At 39.9% G+C, this 24,784-nt stretch overlaps 1 protein-coding gene across 1 annotated transcript in view; it reads left to right on the top strand.

Moving 5' to 3' along the window:
* AR (androgen receptor) overlaps window positions 1-24,784 on the top strand; it is a 214,922-nt gene that overhangs the window by 156,747 nt on the left and 33,391 nt on the right. Inside the window, exons 4-5 of the mRNA XM_033945498.1 lie at window positions 7,069-7,365; window positions 18,053-18,197. Coding sequence (XP_033801389.1) covers window positions 7,069-7,365; window positions 18,053-18,197 — 442 coding nt within the window. The remainder of the gene's footprint in view (window positions 1-7,068; window positions 7,366-18,052; window positions 18,198-24,784) is intronic.

Genomic DNA, 24,784 nt, shown 5'->3' with positions numbered 1-24,784 from the left:
ACAAATGTTCAGAAAGGGTCTGGATGATCTGATGGCCAGCATGGCAGATTGTCAGCTAAAATCTCTGACTGACAGTATCTCCCACACATAGAGACCTGCACTACCATGGTCAAGGAAGCAAATGCCTGCTTGAACAGCTGTTCCTCCTGTTTGTCTTGTGCATTCTTCAGCACCAAGCCCCCACTTGACAGAAATAATAGCCTTCTTGGTCACAGTCATGAACAAAGCATCCACTCTAGAGAGACTACCTACTAGAATCTAATCTCTTTTTCTAGTGCAATAGGTGTGCCATTCTGGATGGACAGGACGTGCAAAAGCAGTCCCAGAAATCTAGGGCAGGACCACTGCACTGGCTCATAACACTGAGAACCCAAAGGCCAAGTCCTTTGTTGCCTCTACATCCACTCTGTAAATCTTGCAAAATGGAGTAGACCAAGTTGCTGCCCTACAGATATCTTCAGGGGAGACTGCCTGAGCTTCTGCCAACAAAGAAACCATGCTTCTAGTTGAATACACCTTTACAGAGATTGGGGACAAAATGACCCTATAGATCCATCTGGAGATTGTGGCCTTGGAGGCCGGTGCGCTGCATTTAGCCTGACAACAAAAAGATGCAGAGAAACACTCTTCTCACATCCAACTTTTTTAAAATCTGGTCCTTCTTATAACCTGTGGAATGGAACACTGGCAATCTGACTTTTTAATTGACATGGAAAGCCAAAACAACCTTTGGCAAAAAGGATGGAATGGTGCACAAATAAACTCCAGCCTCTGTGAAATAGGAAAGGCTCTGCTTGAAAGAGCCTTTAGTTCCGAGACTCTTCTCATGGAGTTAATGGCTACAAGACAGACCATCTTGAGTGTCAGATCCATCAAGGATGCTTCCTTCAGAAGTTCATATAGAGCAAAAAACACGTTAAAGTTCCATGAAGGGGAACGAGTGTTTTTACCAGGGGCCCGAGCTGCAGTGCCCCTTTGTTGGCATCTCATCCAGACATAGCCAGATTCCTAAAGTCTTTCGGTCTTGAGCCGTGAAAGAAGACAGTCCTGCCACTTGGACTAAACTAATATAATCTAGTCTTTGGTTTATATACCGGGTCATCTCTCATTGGAGCTCAACTCGGTTTACAAGTAGTCAAGAGAGCAGAATATACATAAAATAAGGAGAAGTAAGGATAGTAGAAATTAATTTAGTCTATCATAAAAGTAGATTTTGCAGTGTTTGCAATTAGTAGATTCTGCAGGTAAACTATTTAAGTATTGTGAGAATAGCAGGGTTTTTAAGGTTTTTCGAAACAATTGCAATTGGTCTATCGTTCTAATAGAACCAGGAAGTCCATTCCAAATCTCTATCAACTAGAAATCATAGGACTGACAAAGTTTCCCAGCTGATTTAATTACCTTGAAAAAGGGAAATAATAATTTGTACTTAAGTAGCGGGATGTGTGACCATTCCAGTATAAAGGAATCAAAGGATCAAATATTCCATAAAGAAGTTTGAAAATAATGCTTTTGCATTTAAATTGGGATCCTAAAACAAACAGGAAGCCAATGAAGCTTCCTAAGCAAAGGAAAGACATGATCAAACTTTTGTTTACCGAAAATAAGTTTTGCCGCCGTGTTTTGTAACAACTGAAGACGTTGCAAACTGCCTTGCTTGATACCCAGATACACTGTAAGCCCCTTGTCAAGGCCAGCTTGGAAGAAGGCTTAACACCATGGAGATCAGAGCAGAGAAAGGTTCCTCCTTTTCCTTAATGCATCAGTGTTGGAAAGTTTCCCATGCTTTAGCATAAGCAGAGACCGTCGTAGTCTCTTTGGATCTGAGCAGAGTTTCCTTGACCTTACTGATTACAAAACCTCCACCGAAGATGTTCGTTGGGAACAAGTCCCTTGGTCCGACAACTTTTTAGGTACCTTCTGTCTCTCCATTTTCATGTCTCACTTTGGGGTTCAAGTCCGTGCCTCTAAATCTATTATCTTGCGCAAAAAAATTGCAAGTGAATAGTTCTGGACCCAATTTCTTAATCAGTTTTCCTTCTATCCTAAGCCTGATGCCCCAGAAGCCAACTGGCACAACTGGGTAAACCTCCCTCAGACTACCTACTGCTCTCTGCTCTTCTATCTACTAAAACTGTCTCCTACTCCTGTAAGGCCCCCTGGTATCTTCCATGCTACAAAGAACTGAAGCAGAAATGCCGAGTACTGGAGCGTAAATAGAAAAAATCTAAATCCCCTGCGGATAGACAGTCTTGGAGGGACAGTATTAGGTTCTATAATAAATATTTAAAAAAGCAAGGAAGAATTTCTATATTGATAAAATCATCAGATCCAATAACCAAAGCGGTACATTATTTAATATCTGGCGCTCCTTAACCTCTAAAAACGACTCCTATACTCTCCTCCTCTCCAGCTGCGGATGACCTAGCAAAATATTTCAAAGAAAAGGTTGCTGCTATAAGAAGCTCTTTTCCATCAGCAGTCATTTACATTCTCTGATGCCCAGCGACACCAACCCTATCCCAGTAGACAGATCCTGGACAGTCTTTGAGCATGTATCTGAAGCCCAGGTTTCAAAATTGTGCCACAACTTAAGATCTTGCAAATGTGCCCTGGACCCGTTTCCTTCTTACCTATATGAGAAAATTCCCATGCAGGCTATTTCATCTCTCACCAGACTTATAAACTCTACCTTACTATCAGGCCTATTTTCTGTACAAATGGAACACATTACCCTGACCCCATTACTGAAAAAGCAGATCTAGACCCATCTTCACCGTCTAGCTATCGTCCTATAGCAAATATTCCTCTCCTGACCAAAATGCTAGTGTCTATCATATCTGCTCAGCTCTCATCTTATTTAGGGAGATTCTCCATTCTTTTAACTTGCCAATATGGCTTCAGACTCAATTTCAGCACCAAATCCCTACTGTCCTCATTAATTTCAAAGGTTCAACAACTACCGTGTTTCCCCGAAAATAAGACACTGTCTTATATTAATTTTGGGCCCAAAAAAGGCACTAGGTCTTATTTTCAGGTAGGTCTTATTTTTTTCCATGTACAATTATCATCTCTCCCTTCCTCTCCTCTACCCCAATTCTTCCTATTTCTTTCTCTCCCCCACATGTGCAGTATCTTTCCTCCCCTTTCACTCATCCCCTTGTGCAGTATCTTTCTATCCCTCCCTCCCTCCCATCTCCCTGTGCAGCATAATCCTTGCAGCTTCTATCCCTCCAATCCCTTGTGCCTCAGAACTCTTAAAGCTTCTATCCCTCCCTTCCTCCCATCTCCCTGTGCTGCATCTTTCTATCCCCTCCCCCCCTGCTGACCCTTCCTTCTCTCCCTCCCATGTGAACCCCGACTGCAAGCCAAAATACCTGGAAACAAACGGCAGTGTCGTCAGCACAGGCTGGATTGCGGCCTGCCCTTCACGTCCGGGTGTTCCTCTGCCGCATCACTGATGGTGTCATCAGCAACGTGGCACGGAACGGCCGGGTGTGACGAGGGCAGGCCGCGATCCAGCCTGTGCTGCTGACACTGCTGTTTGTTTCCAGGTATATCGGCTCACGGTCGGGGTTCGCATGGGAGGGAGAGGTGGAAGGGTCGGCAGGGGCCGGGCGGGGGGAAGCGCAGCTGGTGGCGACTAGGGCTTATTTTCGGGAGTAGGGCTTATATTAAGACCTACCCCGAAAATCATGCTAGGGCTTATTTTCAAACCTCCTCATCTGTCTTCTCTGAAGAATAGATCATGGGACTTAGGTTTTGCTCAAACTTTTCTCACCCTTGTATATTATCTTGTTACACAGACCTTTTTGTGTGAAAAAAAGATTTACCCTCTACATTTTTTGCTTTTCCTAATATCCCTCCTCCTGTAGCCCAGGTTAGAAAGGGTAGAAGAGGAGGAGGATGAAGAACAATACATTGTGATGAAAACTAAAAGGCCCTTTTACTAAGCTGTGCCAGCGTTTTTAGCGCGCGCTGTATTGTCCCGTGCGCTACGTGCCAAGAACTAACGCCAGCTCAGTGCAGTGCGCGCTAAAACCGGTAGCGCAGCTTAGTAAAAGGAGCCCTAAGTGCGATAAAGCTATATCCACCCAAATGTGATCTGTGTCTGTGAAACAAGGAAAATGACTCCAAAGACAGCACAAAAAAATCCAAAATTCAGTCGCACACCTCTGGCATACTCTCGGACATCTTCCTCATCTGCCATGACAAAACATACAAAGTTCTTCCTGGATGTACGAACGTCACAAGAACCAGCACAGTCTTGCCATGTCTACTTGGAATGGAAAACAGAGGCAGTCTCATTACTTTTTCAATCAGCCCTGTATTTTGGTTGCCCTTCTTTTAACCTTTACTGATTCTGCTATATCTCTTTTGAGATTCGGTGACCAGAATTACACGCTTTAAGTGAAGTTGCACCATGGAGTGAGGAGAGGCAGGCATTCTAGCATTCTTTCTTATTTTCTATCCCTTTCCTAGTAATTCATAGCATTCTGTTTGCTTTATTGGTAACTACCACACATTAAGTGGAGGATGTCAACATATTGTCCACGTTGACACCTAGATCTTTTTTTTTTTTTTTTTAGGCGATTGCTCCTGAAATGGAACCTAGCCTCAATTAACTGATTTGGATCATTCTTCCTAAAGTGCATCATTTTTCAATTGTCCACATTAAATTTCATCTGCTATTTGGATGCCCAATCTTCCAATTTCCTACGGTCTTCTGCAACTTTTCACAGTCTGCATGTAGTTTTGCGTCATCTGCAAATTTAGTCACCTTACTTGCCCTTTCAGTTTCCAGATCATTTAATACAGGGGTCCCCAAAGTCCCTCCCTGAGGGCAGAATCCAGTCGGGTTTTCAGGATTTCCCCAATGAATATGCATGAGATCTGTGTGCATGCACTGCTTTCAGTGCATATTCATTGTGGAAATCCTGAAAACCCTACTGGATTCGGCCCTCAAGGAGGGACTTTGGGGACCCCTGATTTAATAAATATGTTAAGTAGCATCTGTTCCAGTAGAGATCCATGGGGCACTCCACTATTCACCTTCAGTTAAGAGAAAATGCCGTTTAAATTCTATGTATTAACCAGGTCTCAATCCAGAACCTTATCTCCTATTCCATGGCTTTTTAAATTTCTCAGGAGTGTCTCATGAGGGTTTTAGTCAAAAGTTTTCTGAAAATGTAGATATACTGCATCAACTGGCTTACCTTTAGCAATATGTTGACTCACGCCTTCAAAAAAATGAAGCAAATTGATGAGGCAAGATTTATTTTGGCTGAATCCATATAGATTCTGTCTCACTAAACCTTCCCATTATCCCATTCCCTACCCCAACCCTCAATCCCAATAGAATAGTTCATCTAGGAGAGTTCAAACTATAATGGGATCAGTAAGTATCAAGTGATTCATAGCAATGTTCAACAGGAACGCATGTTACAATATGTAAGATAAGCCAACAGTTTATGACCTAATATTCTACTGTGAACCGAGGCTGTTAGGCTCCCAGGCATTTTGGAATTTCTCCCATTTGCCATTGTCCTTTGTGCTAACAGTTAAGCTTGTCCATAGTTAAAAGATAAATCATCTGGTAGCATCATTAAGAGGAATGGCTTTTCTTGAAGCATCTGCAGTATTCTGCAGGATACATTTCTGTGCCATCAAAGTTCCTCTCATCAAAAATCCTTTTATATCTTTCTTACTCTTCACAATATGTTGTTCAAAGTAGTCAAACAAACAAAAAAAAACAAAACAGTGCAGTCTCAAAAGTATACCCAAAATACACTGGAGGAAGACCCAGAAGCCCGGTATAACCTGGATCCAGAATAAGCTGGCTTATTTATATTTTATGTCTAAGATTTCAGCCCTTCGTCATAATGATATCTTGGCATTTAGAAAAATCTGGCATAAATATGAACAATGGACAGTAAGCTGTCATTTATCACACCACTCTTGTGATGCCCTTTTCTTTGGGTTGGCTGGATGGGAAGGGGGGGAAGAAGGGATATGGATGAGTAGGGGGGTAGTCGTTTAGGTATCGCGGATTCTGTGAGATTGTAGTCAGTTATGTAAGATAGATATTTTGCAATCAATGTACTTTTTTTGGCTTGTATTGTAGTTTGTTGATGAAATAAAAGCATTTTTTTAAAAAAGCATGCCCAAAATAGTAGATACCTGATGAATTATTGATGTCAAAATTGTTGGATCAAGGTGTGTTACTAAAACATAAATAAATAAATATGACTTAGGACTGCCCACTCTTGTTGACATTTTGAGCAGATATTGACATTTTGAGCAGATATCAGTTCTGATGCCACTTCTTTACAGTTTTTTTTTACAACCACATTCAAAGCGGTTTACATGCAGTTTCCTTACTGTAAAAATTGCACTTAAGAAGGCAAATGTTATGTTTATAGAGACAAAAAGAGAGCAATAAAATAGAAATATGAACATCCTGGATGAGAGGTGGGTCTCTACAGAAACATGAGTTGTCTTAGTATGCGGCTACAAAGTTTGTTTGTTTTTACCTTCCTTTATTTTGAAATGGCTAACTTCCGGGATCTGCTAAGGTCATAATTGTTCTAAACTAAACAAAAGCTTAACTTTATATACCGGGTCATTAACCTAAGGAAGCTCGACTCGGTTTACAACAATTAAATAAGAACTGAAAAAAAGAAAGAACAGATTTCAAAAGAAATTAATTTTCAAGCTGTTTAGTAAATAAAAAAGTTTTTAGAAATTTACAAAAAGATTGGAAAGGACTGGGGCGCCTCAGAGTTAAGGGGAATCACTACCATGCATTGTCATTCTTGTAGTTGCCCAATGACTGGGCCCATTCTGCTTTTCTAGTTCTTATCCCAAAGAATGCTGAGTTTGCTCATTCTGTAGTCCACATTGCTGTGCTGTAGATTTTAGTGTGCATTCACTGAGATGTTAGGAATAGGATATGTCTTAGAGTTGTTTGAAATGTCTAAATTCTCATTCACTTTGGATAAAACTGCATTGGCATTGGACTGAAAGGTAAAGAAATCTTAAACCAATAGCAGTCTCTTCTCCTTGCAGCCCGAAAGCTGAAGAAGCTGGGAAACCTAAAGATTCAAGAAGAGGGAGAGGCCATGTTATCTCCCAGTGAAGGCGAAGGCATGCAGGAGCAGATGTCCAGGATGGCCATGTTACACATGGAGGGATTTGACAGCCAGCCTATCTTCCTCAATGTCCTGGAAGCTATTGAACCTGGTGTAGTATGTGCGGGTCACGATAACAACCAGCCCGATACCTTTGCCACCCTTCTCAGCAGCTTGAATGAGCTTGGTGAGAGGCAGCTGGTACATGTGGTGAAGTGGGCAAAAGTCTTGCCAGGTAGGGCAGCTAAAGTCAAAACTACAGTTAAATTTACTTAATGTTGTCATGGATGACTGTATATAGATATGTATCAAACCTATCAGCCAGCCAGAATCTCAACACCCAGAACATCCTTAATGCTTCAAAAGTGTGCGTACAGCCGTCAGTGATGGAGAGCTTGATGGTATAACTGGCACCAGTACTGCATGAAAATTCCCAGAATCTATAAAGAATAGCCTGTTAAAATTACAATTTGGAGATATTTTTCCCAAGATCCCACAGGGCTTCCATAGCAGAACCAAGATTAGAACTGAAACATGGCCGTTTGCTCAGGATTTCCCTTTCTAATATTACTCCCTGATGTAATAAAGGTTTTAGCACAAAGAAATAATAATAATAACAGTTTATATACCGCAGGACCGTAAAGTTCTATGCGGTTTACAATAGTTAAAAAATGCTACAAATTAAGTAAAACTTACAAAGATTAAGAACTAGTAACTGAGCACCCTAAAGATCAATTATTGTGCAATAAGATTAAACAAATCAGCTACCTAATTACATCAGGAACAGATATGTTCCTCAGTAAAACCACTACAGTAAAGGATAATGTGATTGACATCTAAGCCGGTAGAATAAGTCATTACTGGCTAATACTTTTGAATATTCTAGAACTATGAATGGTAAATGAGGTAAAATATTTTTGAATTAAACAAGTGGAAGTTTTAAAGGTATGCTAGTTGAATGAATGAATACAAGTGTGAATGGGGTTGGAAGGGGTGGTAATTCTATGATTGCTGTGATGCTAATTTTTTATTATTTAAAGTTAATAGGATATGATAAAAGGGGGAAATGCATGAATGGTAGGATGGTATATTGGTTTTTTGGTATGAATGAGGAAAGCATATTTTAATATAAATACATATATTTTAAAGTTAAGTGCTATAATGATATTAATAAATTTCTTATTTTTATGATTTTTGACTTTGCATTGCTGTGGTGGGGACAGGGGTATACTGTTACGAGTTGTTAAATGAATTTAACTGTTATTTAATTAATATGTTTTACAAATGATATAGTATATTATGATAGGTTAATATTAAGGTAGAGATTGCTTAAGTAATTAATTACTTAATTTATTACTAAAGGGATTCCTGATTTCTATAGTAAATGAATTCATTTATTTACCCATTGTTTATTGTGGTTGTCAGAATATTATAATAGTCCAATAATAAAAATTATACTTTAGGGGATTTGGGTTGGGGAGTTATAGAGTCTCTGGGGGAGGGGGTAGTCGCTAGCTGTCATGATCACAACCAAGTTTAGGAGAGTATTTATGGGAGGGGCTTGGGGTGGGAGGGGGAAGGGGGACTCTGGATGTGGGGACAACTTTTACCTTATATGTTTAAAGGGAAATTAATAGAATATTGTGTAGCATGGATATTGGGGAAGGGGGACTCTGAATGTGGGGACAACTTTTACCTTATTATATGTTAAAGGGAAATTAATAGAATATTGTGTAGCATAGATATTGGGTAAATGATATGTGGGATTACATTCTATAGTTAAAATTGATATAATTAATAATGAGTTTTAAAATCTTTTTATTGAATGTTAATGGACTTAATCACCCAATTAAACTGAAAAAGACACTTAATTTTTTGGAACATCAGAATGCAGATATATATATTATACAAGAGACACACTTGTCCGATATAGAGTCAAGGAAATTAGAAGAAGGATGGGTAAAGCATTGTTTTTTTGCTTCTGCTGTAGGGAAGAAAGCGGGGGTGGCTAGTCTGGTCATAGAAGATGTACGGCTGTATTTAATTTAATTGCTTCAGAACTCTCAGGAAGGTGGGTTCATGTGGATATGAGCTCGGGGAATAAAACTTTGGCACTGCTTAATATTTATGCCTCTAATTCCAATCAAGTTGAATTTTTCAAATCTCTTCAGGGACTGATACTACCACTGGCTGCTTCTAAAGTAGTAGTAGCGGGGGACTTTAATGCTGTTATAGATCCATTAACGGACAAAAATCCCAGTAGGATAATTAAGTCATTGAGTTTGGATAATATGGTACAATCTTGTGGTTTAAAAGACATATGGCGGATCCTTCATTTTAATTTTCAGGAATTTTCATTCTGTTCCCATGTTCACAAATCATTTTCACAAATAGATTACATTTTTGTTTCAGATCAATTAGCACAACACATAACAAAAGCTGCCATAGATCCATTTATTTTGTCAGATCATGGTGGTGTTTGGATTGAATTTAAGTTTGATGAACAAGATTTTAGTAGACTTGTGTGGAGATTTAATAATACATTGTTTGCGGATTCAAAATTTCTTGAAGAACATCAATTAAAGATGAAAGAATATTTTCAAATTAATGTCTCAGAGGAAATCTCATTAGAAACATTATGGGATGCTTTTAAAGCTACTGTGAGGGGTCAGATCATTTCATATTCGGCACATATTAGGAAACAACTTAAAATGGAATTTTTTAATTTGGAACAAGATATTAAGGAATTGGAGTCAAGATTAGCTGCAAATTGGGAACAAAATACTTTGCAGGCCCTCTTTAAAAGCTAAATATAAATATGAGATTTCTTCACAGTTGGCCAGGAAAGATTTGTTTTCTCAACAAGCTCTGTATTATGGAAACTCGAATAAAGCGGGAAGATTATTGGCTAATTACCTTAAAGCGAAAAAAGAAAAGTAAAAATTGTTGCAATTAAAGATGAAAAGGGTGAAACTCGCTCTCAAATTGGAAGTATTTTAAAACAATTTTTGAATTTCTATAAAGCTTTATATTCTTCTGAGCCTTATATTCAAATAAAGAATTAGAGTGTTTAGAATTTCTAAAATTAATCAAGGCACCCAAAATTCCTGAGCATATAAAAGGAAATCTTGAGGCGCCTATATCACTGAAAGAATTACAAACAGCGTTGAAGTCCCTTAAAGTTGGATCCGCTCCAGGTGGTGATGGCTTCACTGTAGAGCTTTATAAATCATTTCAAATTACCCTTTTGCGTCATCTTTTAAATTTATATCGGGCTCAACTAACTAAAGGTTGCATCTCAGATACTATGGCAGAATCTCTAACTATTGTTTTACCGATGCCAAATAAAGATCCCATGTTGGTTTCAAATTACAAGCCTATTTCTTTGATTAATGTAGATGGTAAACTTCTGGCCAAGTTATTGGCTTTAAGTTTGGCCAAGGCTCTCCCTTATATTATTGGTATGCACCAAACGGAGTTCATTGCTCAAAGACATTCTTCAAATAACTCTAGACTGGCTTTCTACATGTTAAATTTTACAAAAGCCATAGAAGATCCGGCCTTCTCTGTGTTCTTGGATGCAGAGAAGGCCTTTGATCGTGTGGAGTGGACCTTCATGTATCAAGCAATGGATTGGTTTGGCATTGGTTCTGGATTTATACAAATGATTCAAACCTTGTATAGCTCCCCTTTTGCCAGATTATATATTAATAATACTTTTTCAGAGCGGTTTCATCTGGAGAGGGGAATTAGATAAGGATGTCCATTATCTCCTTTGTTGTTTGATATTGTTCTGGAGCTTTTGTTGTTAGCTATTCAACAGGCAGAGGAGATTCAGGGTATTCCTTATGCAGGCCGGGAATATAAGGTCTCTGTTTATGCAGATGATATTTTGCTTCATTTGAGGAATCCTGAAACTACCATTCCACATTTACTAGATTTGATTGATTGATTGATTTGGAAAGGTCAAAGAAATGTGTGAGCAATGGAACCCATTGTATCTGTCTTGGTGGGAGAGAGTTCAGACGGTTAAAATGATGATTTTGCCTGTGGTTTGCTACCAAATGAATATGTTGCCAGTTTTTTTCAGGGGTCTTTTTATAAGAATTTCTTTAGTATCTTTACAAAAACTGATTACGGAGGGTGGGGTAAATTTTCCCAACTTTTATAGGTACCATCAGGCCTATATAATGCATCAGGGTATGTATTGGATCCTACCATATATACCAACTCTCTGTTACACACTTTATTTTTTAGAGTATGGACCAGTAGTCTGTGTTCTGCACATTGGATTAGTCTCTAATTTTAAATTGTCAAAAATTATTTAGAAGAGGGGCCTCAGATCCCCGTGCGCTGCCAGCAGTTAACTAATCAGCCGCACTAAAAAGGGAAACAACCTCATCAGCATCCCTCCTCCTCCTGCCTGATGTTCTAACCCTCAGTGATTAGTGATCAAAAAAACTTCAAATTTAGCTTAGGCAGCTGACCAGCGAAGACGGCAATATTTTCACTGAATACCGAACATTCCCTGCCTAAGCTAAGTTTGAAGTTTTTTTGACAATTTAAAATTAGAGATTAATCCAATGTGCAGAGCACCGACCACTGGTCCATACTCTAAAAAATAAAGTGTGTAACAGAGAGTTAGTATATATGGTATGTAGATTGATCTCTCTGGTTCTTACATAAAACATTTTGATTTGTTGTATGTATTGGATCTTCCCTGAGCTCATGGAACATCTCCCACATTGGTTACATTTAGAATGGAAACTTATGTTCCCAATTGGACTATCTCATGTGTTGAGTATCAAATTACCTAGTTCTGCTAAGGACAATATTATTCTATTGGACACGTGGAAAACTTTGAAATTTATTGATAAATTAATAGAAGTTCCAATAGAGAAATCTACTTTTCATTCCTTATGGCTAAACTCCAAGATTCAAATAGGTGATGCTGGGATATCATGAAAGAATTTGATGCAGGCAGGGATTCGTAAATTAGATCAGTGGTTCCCAACCCTGTCCTGGAGGACCACCAGGCCAATTGGGTTTTCAGGCTAGCCCTAATGAATATGCATGAGAGAGTTTTGCATATAATGGAAGTGACAGGCATGCATATTTGCTCCATGCGTATTCATTAGGGCTAGCCTGAAAACCCAATTGGCCTGTTGGTCCTCCAGGACAGGGTTGGGAACCATTGCATTAGATGATGTTATATCTAATGAGAGGCTGCTTGGTTTTTCACGACTGCATCAATCATTTGGTATTTTAAAGACTCAAAATTATAGGTAGTTGCAGTTGAAGCAGGCCATTCAGAGTGGGTTTCCTGATTGGCAGAATCTCAAAAATCATTATAGCTTGCAGGTCCTATGCTTCCAGACAGATCTTTTAGCACATCAGGCCGCCCGATGGTATAAATTAATTTCTGAATTTTTGAATAAAAAACCAAAAAATAGTCTTAAGAGTTATTTGGAGCATTGAGATAAAGCAGTATATTTCTGCATCTCAATGGCCACAAATTTGGACTTGGAGGTTGAAATGTACAGCGTCAGTATCTATGAGACAAACATTGTTTTTCTTGTTGCATAGGATTTTTTGGACCCCAGTTCGTTTGCAAAAGTTAGACAGTTCTAAATCTAAAAGATGCTGGCATTGTCATATTGATATAGGAACTTTGGATCATCTGATATTCTATTGTCCATTGATACTTAATTTTTGGAAGTCGATATGGGGCCAAATTAATGTAGTACTTGGATCAGCGATATCACTGACTTATGAAGCCATAATTTGTGGTACTCTATTACATGTTAAACCTTCTGTGGATCGCTGTAAAAGCTGGTTTTTCTTAGTAATGATGGGAATAGCCATCCAGATGATAACGCGCAACTGGAAGAGTTATGATTAATTATATTTTCTGGTGGGCAAACTTTTGTTCTAGTTACAAATATGAAAGAATGAATGCTGAAATTTTAGGATATAGTTGTGCATTTGAAAGGGGGTGAAGCCCATTGACATAATTTATTGAGTCACAATAGTTGTCATGACCTTTTTATTTTTTTTTAATCTGTCCTCCTTACACATCCAGGGTGGCAGGGAGGGAGATGGGAAAACATTATAATTATTATTCATTATATCTATTTTATTGAAATTATACATGTGGCTTTATTTTCATTAGTTAAGGGGAGGAGGGGGGTGAAAATGTTTGTTGTTGAATTATTTGTATATTTAAAGTGCTTTTGTTTGATTTGTTTGTTTAAATTCACTGTATTGCACTGTTAATAATTGAAAACTAATAAAGATTTACCAAAAAAAAAAAAAAGAATAAGTCATTACTTCCAATGTAAAAAAAACATGTTAAAGAGAAGTTTCTATAAATTTTGTTTTTACTTTCCCCTTAGTGTTATCTGTAGTAAAGGTTCTGAAATGGGAGTTAAAGGTTCATCTGAAATACAATATATGACCTCTGAGACCTCCTTAACTGCCTGATGGATTAAAAAAGTGCCTAGTGGCCCCAATGGACGTCACCCTCTTTGAATATAAGCTCCTATTTAGTATTCCTTACTGGTCAGGGATTGACTCATGCACTGACAAGAATGGCTACAAACTTAAGCTCTGACAAGCACCAACTCAATTAGAACTGGATATTTAATGACAGGCCGTGTCCAGGCACCAGCATTGAATATCTGTCTAACCAGACATGAAGGTGGTCCTGGCTGAATAGTGGCTTGGAGCCATATAAGGAAATCTGAGAATGACACGGGAACTGTTAACCGTGGGCCAGGAACAGGGAACAGAGCTCACGGGTTGGGGACCAGGACAAACTTTGTCCCCATCTCATTCTCTAGAAACTTAAGACTAGTATCCATATGTAAAAATGTAACACATCTTTGACAATTGGCAACTAAATTCAATGCTTTTAAAAAAACAACTGCATAAGTTGCTTTTGGATTTAAATGAACTTCTGTTAAATGACATCATTTGTGTCTTGTCTGCTGACTCCTACCATTTGCAGTGTCCTTCCGTGACATGCCCAGCTGCTCAGACATTTTACTGCTACTGCAACAGTTTCATCTTTCATTGCTGGTATAAAGACATTACATTAGAGATTTCTATTCCGCCATTACCTTGCGGTTCATGGCGGATTACAAAAGAGTTATAAACGGTGGGTTACAGTGGAAGATCATTGGTGATTTCTAGAGAAGGTAAGGAGTAGCACAGGTGGTATCTGTGAGGCAGGAAGAAGATGGGAGAAAGGAACACTTAATCTACTACACAGTTTAGGTTCTCTTCTATACCCACGTTTGAAAGACAATCCAGTTACCTTCCCAGATGATGTAAAAACATAGGCAACTGAATCTTTGGGATGGTTGCACCAAAACCGTATCTAAATGGAAGGTTCTATTTATGATTTCTAAACAGTTCTACAGAATATTGTCCATTTTTATCCTTTAATAAAATGATTTAAATATAAAATCATAAGTATTCGAGTCTTGTGCAAATGAAGACAGAGTTCACGGGGGCGATGAAGTCTGTGGGGGCAGAGATTGCGGGGATAGGATGAAATTTTGTCCTAGTGTAATTCTCTGATCAGAGTACTGGACTATCCCGCCACCCCCTTATGCAGCCCCCCCCCCCCCAACAAGATGATATTCCCTTCTGAATCCCTTCTTCCCAGGTCTTCTTTGACCTCCCTTGTAGTTTAGGGAATAGTCCAGGCAGAAGCAAATCCCACATGCTCCTGCCCTTGCCAGCTCCTGGCGAAAAACTGTAGGCATGATCTTGTACTACTGCTAGAGCTCGGCTTTCCATGTACAGTAAGAACGTAAGACTAGCTTTACTGAGTCGGACCAGTGGTCCATCAAGCCCAGTATCCTGTTTCCACAGTGGCCAATCCAGGTCACAAGTACCTGGCAGAAACCCAAAAAGTTGCAACATTCCATGCTACTGATCTCAGGACAAGCATTGGCTTCCAGTGCTGCAAGACTACAAAAAATAGGTCACAGCCATCGTTTATCACCAGGGAACAGCAGGGGCAGGAGTGAGTGGTGTTAACTCCTGCTTGGATCACCCCCTGGACCACAAGGGATGCTGAGGTAGGCCTAGGAGAGCCTACTAGGGTGTGTGAGGGAGGGGTACAATTGTTTTTGTGGGGTTGAGGAAGGGCTCAGTTTGAAACTTGTTCTCATTCAGTGCTTTAGTGTTTAGCTAGGTGACCCCAGGTGCACACATGGCTGCCTTAAATCTGCCATGAGGTAGGTTTTTCTGGATAGTCAGTCTCATGACTAGCTTAGTTTTTGAATATTGACTTGGTTATCAGCTGATTGATTTATATTAATAGAAATATAGTATAATCTTCAAGTAATTAATTGATTAGATTAATTTTTAACAATCATTTTAGGGATTGTCTAGGGCTATTTTGATAATATACTTGATATAAATTAATTTACTTTATGAATTACTTCATTTTATGGGATTATGGGTCTTTTTAATATTTATACTTGATATTTCATTTTTTTTAATGATATCAATTGGAATCTGGCTGAATATATGTATTAATGTAATGTATAATTATGAGTTATTGTCCTGCAATAAGATGTTTGCTTTACTTTAGGGAAATGGAAATTTGCTAATAGGTGGGGAGGGGGGTGGTTGTGGGTCTATATAGGCGGTAATGAGTTCACCATGAGATATTTAATTAGAAGGCTGGGGTGGGAAATGGGAGAGAAGGGGTCCTGGGTGTGTGTGATGTTTTATTTAGAATTTTCTAATTATATTTTATTGAATTATAATCAATTACAATGGGTATAAAATTATATTCACTGAATGTCAATGGGCTAAATCACCTATAAAGAAGAAAAAAAATATTGAATTTTCTGAAAAATCAAGAAGCGGATGTTTGCTTCTTACAGGAAACGCGCTTATCCCATAGTGAAGCTGTCAAACTTGAAGGAGGGTGGGTAAAACATTGTTTTATTGCACCTGCAGTGGGAAAGAAGGCTGGTGTGGCTGTCCTGGTCAATAGGAAATGTGATGCGATATTTGATAAATTTCAAACTGACAGTATGGGAAGATGGCTTCAGGTAGATATGACCGCAGGAAAAAATTCCCTGACCCTTTTAAATGTATATGCTCCTAATTCAAATCAGGCCAAATTTTTTTTTTTTAAACTCCACTTAATTATATCACTGGCTACATCTAATTTAATAGTGGCCGGAGACTTCATTAGATAGTTCCAAATCTAATAGATGACTGGCACTGTCATCTGGACATTGGATCATCTGCTGTTCTATTGTCCTATGATACTCAACTTTTGGAAGTCAGTATGGGGGAAGATAAATGCCATATTGGAATCATCAATTTCATTGTCGTATGAAGTAGTTATACGCGGAACATTATTACATATTAAGCCTCCCATGGACCGTTATAAATGTAGGCTTTTCCTAATTATGACCGGGATAGCCATGCATATGATAACTCGCAACTGGAAAAATTACGATGGCCTCAATTTTCCTTTTTGGTGGACGAATTTATGCTCCAGTTATACATATGAGAAAATGAATTCTGATGTATTGGGGCATAGCAATATATTTAAACTGGTTTGGGGCCTGCTGACATATTTTATTGTCTCATTATAGTTGTTTGTAAGTCTTAATTTTTGTTATTTCCGCATGCACATCCAGTGAAGGGGGGAGGGTGGGGGGCTTATTTTTATCTTAGTTTTATACCTTTGAATATATACATACAGAGTGGGTAGGAGGTGGGTGGGATTGCATTCTTATTCTATATAAGGAAATGTTAGTGAATGATTATTTATTTCTATTATATGTATTTGTGCTTTTATTGTTTAGACGGGTGGGTGGGTTAAAATGCTTGCTTATAGATGTTTGAAAGATGAATGTGCTTTTATTGTTTTATTAGATTTTCAATTGATTATTTGCACTGTTCATATTTGGAAAATCAATAAAGTTTAATAATAAAAAAAGAATGTTGACTTTTATGCAAGAGAATAATAATATGCATGGAATGTTGATGTGATTTTATTTGGGATATTACAATGTGGGATTAGTGTTGTAATAAAATCTTTTAAATCCAGGTCCGAAAGACAGGCAGTTAAAGGGTACTTCAGACAAACCTTTAACTCCCATAACAAAACCTTTACTAAAGATCAAGGGCTATATTATAAATTTAATTCTAAGGGGGAAGTGAAAACAAAATTTAAAGAAACTACAATTTTTTTAATGTTTTGGGGTTTTTTTTTACCTTGGGAGACATGCCAGACGGACTTCTACTTTCTGTGTCCCATATATGGAAAACAGATCAGGATGAACTGGAGTATGTTTGACAGCACCTCAGTAGCCAGGAAGTAGGACCAGTGCAGGGCTGACTTATTTATGGTCTGAGCCCTGAAAATGGCAAGGATGGATCAGGAGCAAATATGTGTATTTTATACCACATTCATATCATCTAACTACAGGAATTACATATCTTGGGGAGGAGGGGAAAACATACTATAGTGGAACTAAGTAAGTAAAATGTAATACACTTCCCCCTCCCCATTCGCAGTTTCTCCATTTGCGGTTTCATATAATTGCGATTTTTTTCTGGGGAGGGGGAAAATAAAAAAAGCAGTCTTAATTTTAAAATAACCCATATTTTTTTCCTCCCTGCCGCCTTCCCGACCTTACCTGGTGGTCTAGAGGGCTTTCGGGGCAGGAGCGATCTTCCTACGCTCCTGCCCCGTGCAGATCGCCATGAGGAAATGGCTGCTGTGAGTTCCCATAGTCTCTCGAGTTGGGTATAGATAACTGTTTGATCCTTACCATGTCAATGCTTTATTATAATGGAAGGGATCCTGCACATAGTTGGACATTTTTACTTGTAATGTTCTGATTATGGATTTGTGCTTTGTTTTTATTATATTATAGGATTTTGTAACTTGAATGTGAAAGACCAAATGATGATGATTCAGTATTCCTGGATGGGGCTGATGATTTTTGCCATGGGATGGAGGTCATTTAAAAATGTCAATTCCAGAATGCTCTACTTCGCTCCAGACTTGGTCTTCAATGAGTAAGTGTCCCTTAATGCAGGAGCAGTGTGGAAATAATTATTCTGCTTCTGAAATAATGCAGCACAGAAAGCAGATGCCAGATTGCCCTAGCCCAGGGGTAGGCAATTCTGGTCCTCGAGAGCCAGAGCCAGGTCAGGTTTTCAGGATATGCACAATAAATATGCATGAGATAGATCTGCATCTCAAGGAGGCAGTGCATGCAAATCCATCTCGTACATATTCATGGTGGGGATCCTGAAAACCTGACCTGGCTTCAGCTTTCAAGGACCGGAATTGCCTATCCCTGGGCTAGGGCAATCTAGCCTCTGCTTTCTGTGCTGCATTATTTCAGAAGCAGAAGCTGCAGCATGTCCTTTGTCTGAAACAAAGACAATATTAGCTGTGGTCATTTTATTTATCTATGAAGCTCTGTATTTCACTCATCTAAAAATTCTAAGATTGCAGGAAAAAGATTTTTAAAAACACAGAACAAATGAAAATAAAAAAACATAGCATCAGTAATCAGACAATATCAAATGAACAGATAGATCAAATAATTAATTCAGCATAAAAAAAGATGAAAAGGTGGGCTTTTATCATCTTTGTGAAACAGAGATCTAGTTCCAATGTCATCTTCAGAAAAGGAATGTCGCAAGGTGGGTGCAACAATTGAAAAAGCCTTGTAACAAGTCTTAGGACTCCTTTTACAAAGGTGCGTTAGCCGCTACCGCCTCCTCTTGAGCAGGGGGTAGTTTTTTGGGTAGTGCGCGCGCGTTAAAAACGCTAGCGCACCTTTGTAAAAGGAGCCCTCAGCCACAGACAAGGGTTAAATCAGTTGACCCGTTTAGTAATTTCAAGTTTACACCCAGCAGCGTCTACTGCGAGCTGTCAAAAATCAAAGTCAACAAGGCAATGGGGCCTGACAACCTACACCCTAGGGTGCTCAGGGAGTTGGGTGATGTCCTAGCGGAACCGCTATCCGCGCTCTTCAATCTCTCCCTTAGTACAGGTAACGTCTCGATGGACTGGAAGACAGCTAACGTCATTCCACTCCACAAGAAAGGCTCCAGGATGGAGATGGCTAACTACAGACCAGTGAGTCTCACATCAATAGTGAGTAAACTAATGGAAACCCTAATCAAACGCGAATTGGATAGGATCTTGGACGAGGAGAATCTACGGGATCCCCGCCAACATGGATTTACTAAGGGGAGATCCTGCCAATCCAACCTGATCAGCTTCTTTGACTGGGTGACGAGGAAACTGGATGTTGGTGAGTCCCTGGACATCGTCTACCTGGATTTCAGCAAAGCATTTGATAGCGTACCACACCGCAGGTTGCTGAGCAAGATGAGTTCTTTAGGTTTGGGTGACACATTGACCAATTGGGTTGGGAACTGGCTTGGAGGTAGGCTTCAGAGGGTAGTGGTGAATGGCCCACCCTCCGAAATGTCAGAGGTGATAAGTGGAGTGCCACAGGGCTCCGTCCTGGGCCTGATCTTGTTCAACATCTACATAAGAGACTTGACAAAAGGGCTCCGAGGTAGAATAACATTATTCGCCGATGATGCCAAACTAAGCAATGTAGTGATCAAAAGCACAACAGACAAAAATTCAATGGCAGACAATATGATGCATGACCTACTTCTACTGGAAGGCTGGTCTAGGTCCTGGCAACTCAGTTTCAATGCCAAAAAATGCAAAGTCATGCACCTGGGAAGCCGAAATCCATGTAGGATTTACACACTAAATGGCGAGATCTTGACAAAAACTGAAGCAGAAAGAGACCTAGGGGTGATTGTCAGGGAAGACATGAAGTCTGCAAATCAAGTAGAGCAAGCTTCATCCAAAGCAAGGCAAATCATAGGTTGCATACGCAGGAGTTTCGTCAGCCGTAAACCTGAAGTCATTATGCCACTTTATACATCCATGGTGAGACCGCACCTGAAGTACTGTGTGCAATTTTGGAGGCCACATTACCGCAAGGATGTGCTGAGACTGGAATCGGTCCAGAGAATGGCCACCAGGATGCTCTCGGGACTCAAGGAGCTCCCATACGAAGAGCGGTTAGGGAAGTTGCAGCTCTACTCACTCGAGGAACGTAGAGAGAGGGGAGATATGATCGAGACATTCAAGTACCTCACAGGTCGCATCGAGGTGGAAGAGGATATCTTCTTTTTCAAGGGTCCCGCGGCAACAAGGGGGCATCAGTGGAAAATCAGGGGCGGGAAACTGCACGGTGACACTAGGAAATTCTTCTTCACCGAAAGGGTGGTTGATAGCTGGAATAGTCTTCCACTTCAGGTTATTGAGGCCAGCAGCGTGCCAGATTTTAAGGCCAGATGGGACAGACATGTGGGATCTATCCGCAAAGATAGATAGGGAGGGTCATTGGAGTGGGCAGACTTGATGGGCCGTGGCCCTTATCTGCCGTCTATTTCTATGTTTCTATGTTCTATGTTTCTATCTAGTAGAGAGGACTGAATTCTGAGGCTTTGTGGATGTTGCTTGAGTCAAGGATAACTAAGTTACAGGTTGCAGTTGATATGAAGATAATTTGGCCTTCGGTCGAAACAGAAGGTTTGGGGGTCAACAAATTTAGTGGAGTCAACAGAGTATGTGATTGGAGATGGAATTCACAAACAACAAAGGGCTCCTTTTACTAAGGTGCTCTAGCATTTTTAGCGCGCGCTAATCCCGCACTACGCAGCTAGAACTAACGCCAGCTCAATGCATTGTAGCACGCGCTATTCCGTGCGTTAAAGCCCTAACGCAGCTTAGTAAAAGGAACTCAAAGTCTTGAAACACTATGGGGTCCTTTTACTAAGGTGTGCTAGCCGTTTTAGCACGCACGCTAATATTTAGCGCACCCTGAAACGGCTAGCGCGCCATAGTAAAAGGACCCCTATGGGTAGGTAAGCTTAGACAGCATGAACTCTTGGTTCGACTCAGCATGGCCTTATGTTCTGTACTAGAGAAGCATTACAGTAGATCTGGCGTGGTTTAATGATAAGAGAAGGACATTGGTTAAATCGTCCAGTGCCGCTTGTCTTACTAAAAGCTTTATGGAGAAATGTTTTAAAGCAATTGTTCTTGCACTCCCCCCTCCCCCCCCAAAAAAAAAAAATCTACTCCAGCTCAAGAATATAGGAAGTTTTATCTCTGAAAATCTTCACAGTTTGTAGAATCTTCTAGCCATCCCTAATTGAAATAAGCAGTCAACCTTCTCTCAGGAATATAGAGAGACGGCAAATGGGAGTACATGTCAAAGGACAGCCTAGCAGGAAAGGCTTAACAGAATTAATGCTAAACATTAAAAGAAGCAAGTAGAACGGCCTCTATATGTAATGTTAATAATTCTTGGGCAGAATTGATCTCTCGGTAGCCTCCAAAACCTTCCCTGTTTTTTTATTTCTATATGATGGTGAATGGGTAAGGTAAAGTTGAACAGCCATGCTGTTTCTGGAGAAGCTGACTTTTTATTAGTCCCACCATAATTCTTATTCCCAGATGTTAACAAATATGTGTCCACATGTATGAGCTTTTCAGAGCACACAGTGTGATCAATTACATCTGTAGAAGGGGCATACTCCTGAAAGCTCTTGGACTATGACATGCTGAGATTATTCTTAAATATTCACCTGAAAAAGTGCAAGGCAAGGTTCCTTATCAGTACCATTGGCTGAAAAAAATGTTTCTGGGGCCGCACAAATGCGCAAACACTGCACTAAGACAGAGGAGGGAGCTGGCAAGACGGTAAACACCTGGGGGCAGCAGAGGAAAACACTGCATCGCCCTCGACCGGGGCCACACAAAATACTTCATGGGGCCGCATGCGGCCCTCAGGCCACAGGTTGGACACTCCTGGTCTAGATCATACAATCAAAATGGAGAGGGAATCAAAGTACAGACCAAACAGGAAGTACAAAGAAGCACAAGGGGCCTTCTGTTACATCCCTTCCGGATTTTATATGCTAGCTGTTCAATCTCAACCTGCTGTCCAGGTGTTGCAGAAATCCACATCTTTTCTGAACACATGCTCCACTCTTTGGGCTGAGAGTCGGCAAACAACCTTAGTTTCAATTACTGCAGGCAGTCCAAGCAGAAATCTTTTGCTGTTGGTCTGCTTCTGTTTCTTATTTTTTCGCTTAAAGTTTGCTTAAAGTTCATTTTTTGGTGGCTTCAGTGCCTTGAGACCCCTCCCTGGTGGTCCCCTGTCAGAGAAAAGGACACAGTCCTACGGAGCCAGACTGCATCTTCACAGTGAAGCTCTGGTGCATCTGTAGAGCCAGCCTGCTGTCTACCACCCTCTTCAAATGCGCAGGGTCCTTTCCTGTAGAAGTCTGCTGGCTAGTGACTCTGTTGCAGGTTTCTAGCGCAGGCTGTGTGCGTTTGGACACAAACACACCCGGGTTTCAAGATGCAGGCTGCCCCGTATGGCAGAGGATCCATGGAAGCAGAGGTTGTAGTCTGTCTCTGGCCAACTGGCAGTCCAAGAATCTTTATTCCTGTGTGTTTAGAGCTGTTTCTGAGGCAGAAAGTCCTTTTTCTCCACTCATCTGCTTTAAAAACGTGAACAGACAAAGGCACTATAGAGTAGTGCTGCCCTATTCACTGATTCACCAATTCATGTCGGTGAATAGATTTAAATCGATTCGTTATCTTAAAAAATTGGGCTTTCTTATTCAAATTTCAAGTTTATTTATTCATTTGATGAATCGCCTATTAAAATTGCTAGGCGATGTACAAAAATCCATGTAGAAAGTAATACAGAGAAAATATCAATTAACAATATAATTACATAAAATACGGACATGAGGAGGTAGGGAAGGATTAAAGTTTACAATCTTAAATTTGGTAGAAAAAGGTAAAAACAAGAGGAAGGGGCTAAAATCCAAAGCACAGTTAAAAGCATCTTTGAAGCTTGTAAAAGTTTTAGTTATTAAAAGCATCGATAAATAAATAAGATTTTAAAAGTTTTTTAAATGTTACGATGTCTTTTTCAGATCTAATGTATTGAGGGAGGGCGTTCCACCATTGTGGTCCCATCACTGTGAACATGTCTGATCTCCTTGTACCTATGATTTTCAAAGAGGGTACTGAAAGCAGGTTTTGGCCAGATGATCGAAGAGAACGTTGAGAGATGTGTGGGATTAGAGATCAGGAAATAAAAAGTGGTTCATTGGATGCTAGTGTTTTAAAGATAAGTAACAGTATTTTAAAGGTAATCCTATGGCTGATTGGCAGCCAGTGGGCATCTTTTAATAGTGGAGAAACTTGATCGTACTTTTTAGCGTTATATATTAATTTAATGGCCGTGTTTTGTATTAACTGCAGTCTCCTTTTTTCTTTCTGGGTGATATTAAGTAGAAGAGCATTGCAGTAATCGATTTTTGATATTACTAAGGAGTGAATGAGTATCTTTATCGATGTTAAACTGAGAAATTTGGCGATTGAGCGTATCTGTCGTAATTTAAAGAAACAGCTTTTAACAGTAAGAGAGATGTGTTCATGATAGGTTAATTTATCATCTATAATTACACCTAGAATTTTAACGGAGGAAACCAGGTTGAGCGAAATGTTATTAAGAATGAACGGTTTTGACAGGATTATGTCTTTTTTCCAAGTGAATAACATTGTTTTAGTCTTATTGATATTTAATGCTAATTTGTTTGTATTAAGCCAGTTTTGGATTTTTTCCAATTTATGGTTGATAGATGTGATTTCGGTATTATTTTCTGGGTCCAAGGGATGAATGAGTTGAATATCGTCTGCATAGGAGAACGGAATGAAACCAAAGGATTGGCAAATACCTAATAGTGGTGAGAGAAAAATATTAAACAATAGAGGGGACAAAATAGATCCTTGAGGGATTCCAAATGAGGAAGAATAAGATGTAGAGTCTTCATTATTAAACCTAACGGAGGTGTTGCGGTTAACTAGGTACGAGTTAAACCATGAAAGAACATTCTCGTTTATTCCTATTTCTTCTAGTCTAGTAAGGAGCAGATTATGATCTATAGTGTCAAAAGCAGCGGAAATATCTAAAGAAAAAAGAATGACTGATTTGTGATGATCTAAGTAGTATTGAATATTTGATGTTAGACCTATTAAGGAGTATTCTGTATTGTGAAATTTTCTAAATCCTGTTTGGTTGGGGTGTAGTGCATTCATTGACCAACCCTCCTCCCCGCAAACCTTCGGGCCTCCTAAACCAGGAGCAGCAGTGCTCTGGCAACGAAAAGCCTGTCCTAAGCGCTGCCTCTTGCTGGCCGTCCACTGCCACTACTGCTCCTGCTTTAGGAGGCCCGATGTCAGAGCCAGCATGTTTCCCCCTACTCTCCACCATTGTCTGACTTCCACTTGGCCTCCCACCCTCACTTTCATAACTAATTACGGCCTGCAGAGGGTCCCCGGTGATGTAGTGATTTTAGCAGGCTGTCATCAGCCTCCGCTGCATGTTCCCTCTGCCGTGGTCTGTCCCAGACCAAAACAGGACGTAACATCAGAGAAGGGGCAAGACTTGCAGCAAAGGGAACGTGCAGCAGAGGCCAACGGCAACCTGCTAGAATTGCTACATCAACAGCGATCCTCTGCAGGCCGTAAT

The sequence above is a fragment of the Geotrypetes seraphini genome, chromosome 5 (assembly GCF_902459505.1).
Source record: "Geotrypetes seraphini chromosome 5, aGeoSer1.1, whole genome shotgun sequence".
In the NCBI taxonomy this organism is placed as follows: Eukaryota; Metazoa; Chordata; class Amphibia; order Gymnophiona; family Dermophiidae; genus Geotrypetes; species Geotrypetes seraphini.
Note: the sequence above shows the minus strand (reverse complement) of the source record. Positions and strands in the feature narration are given on the sequence as shown.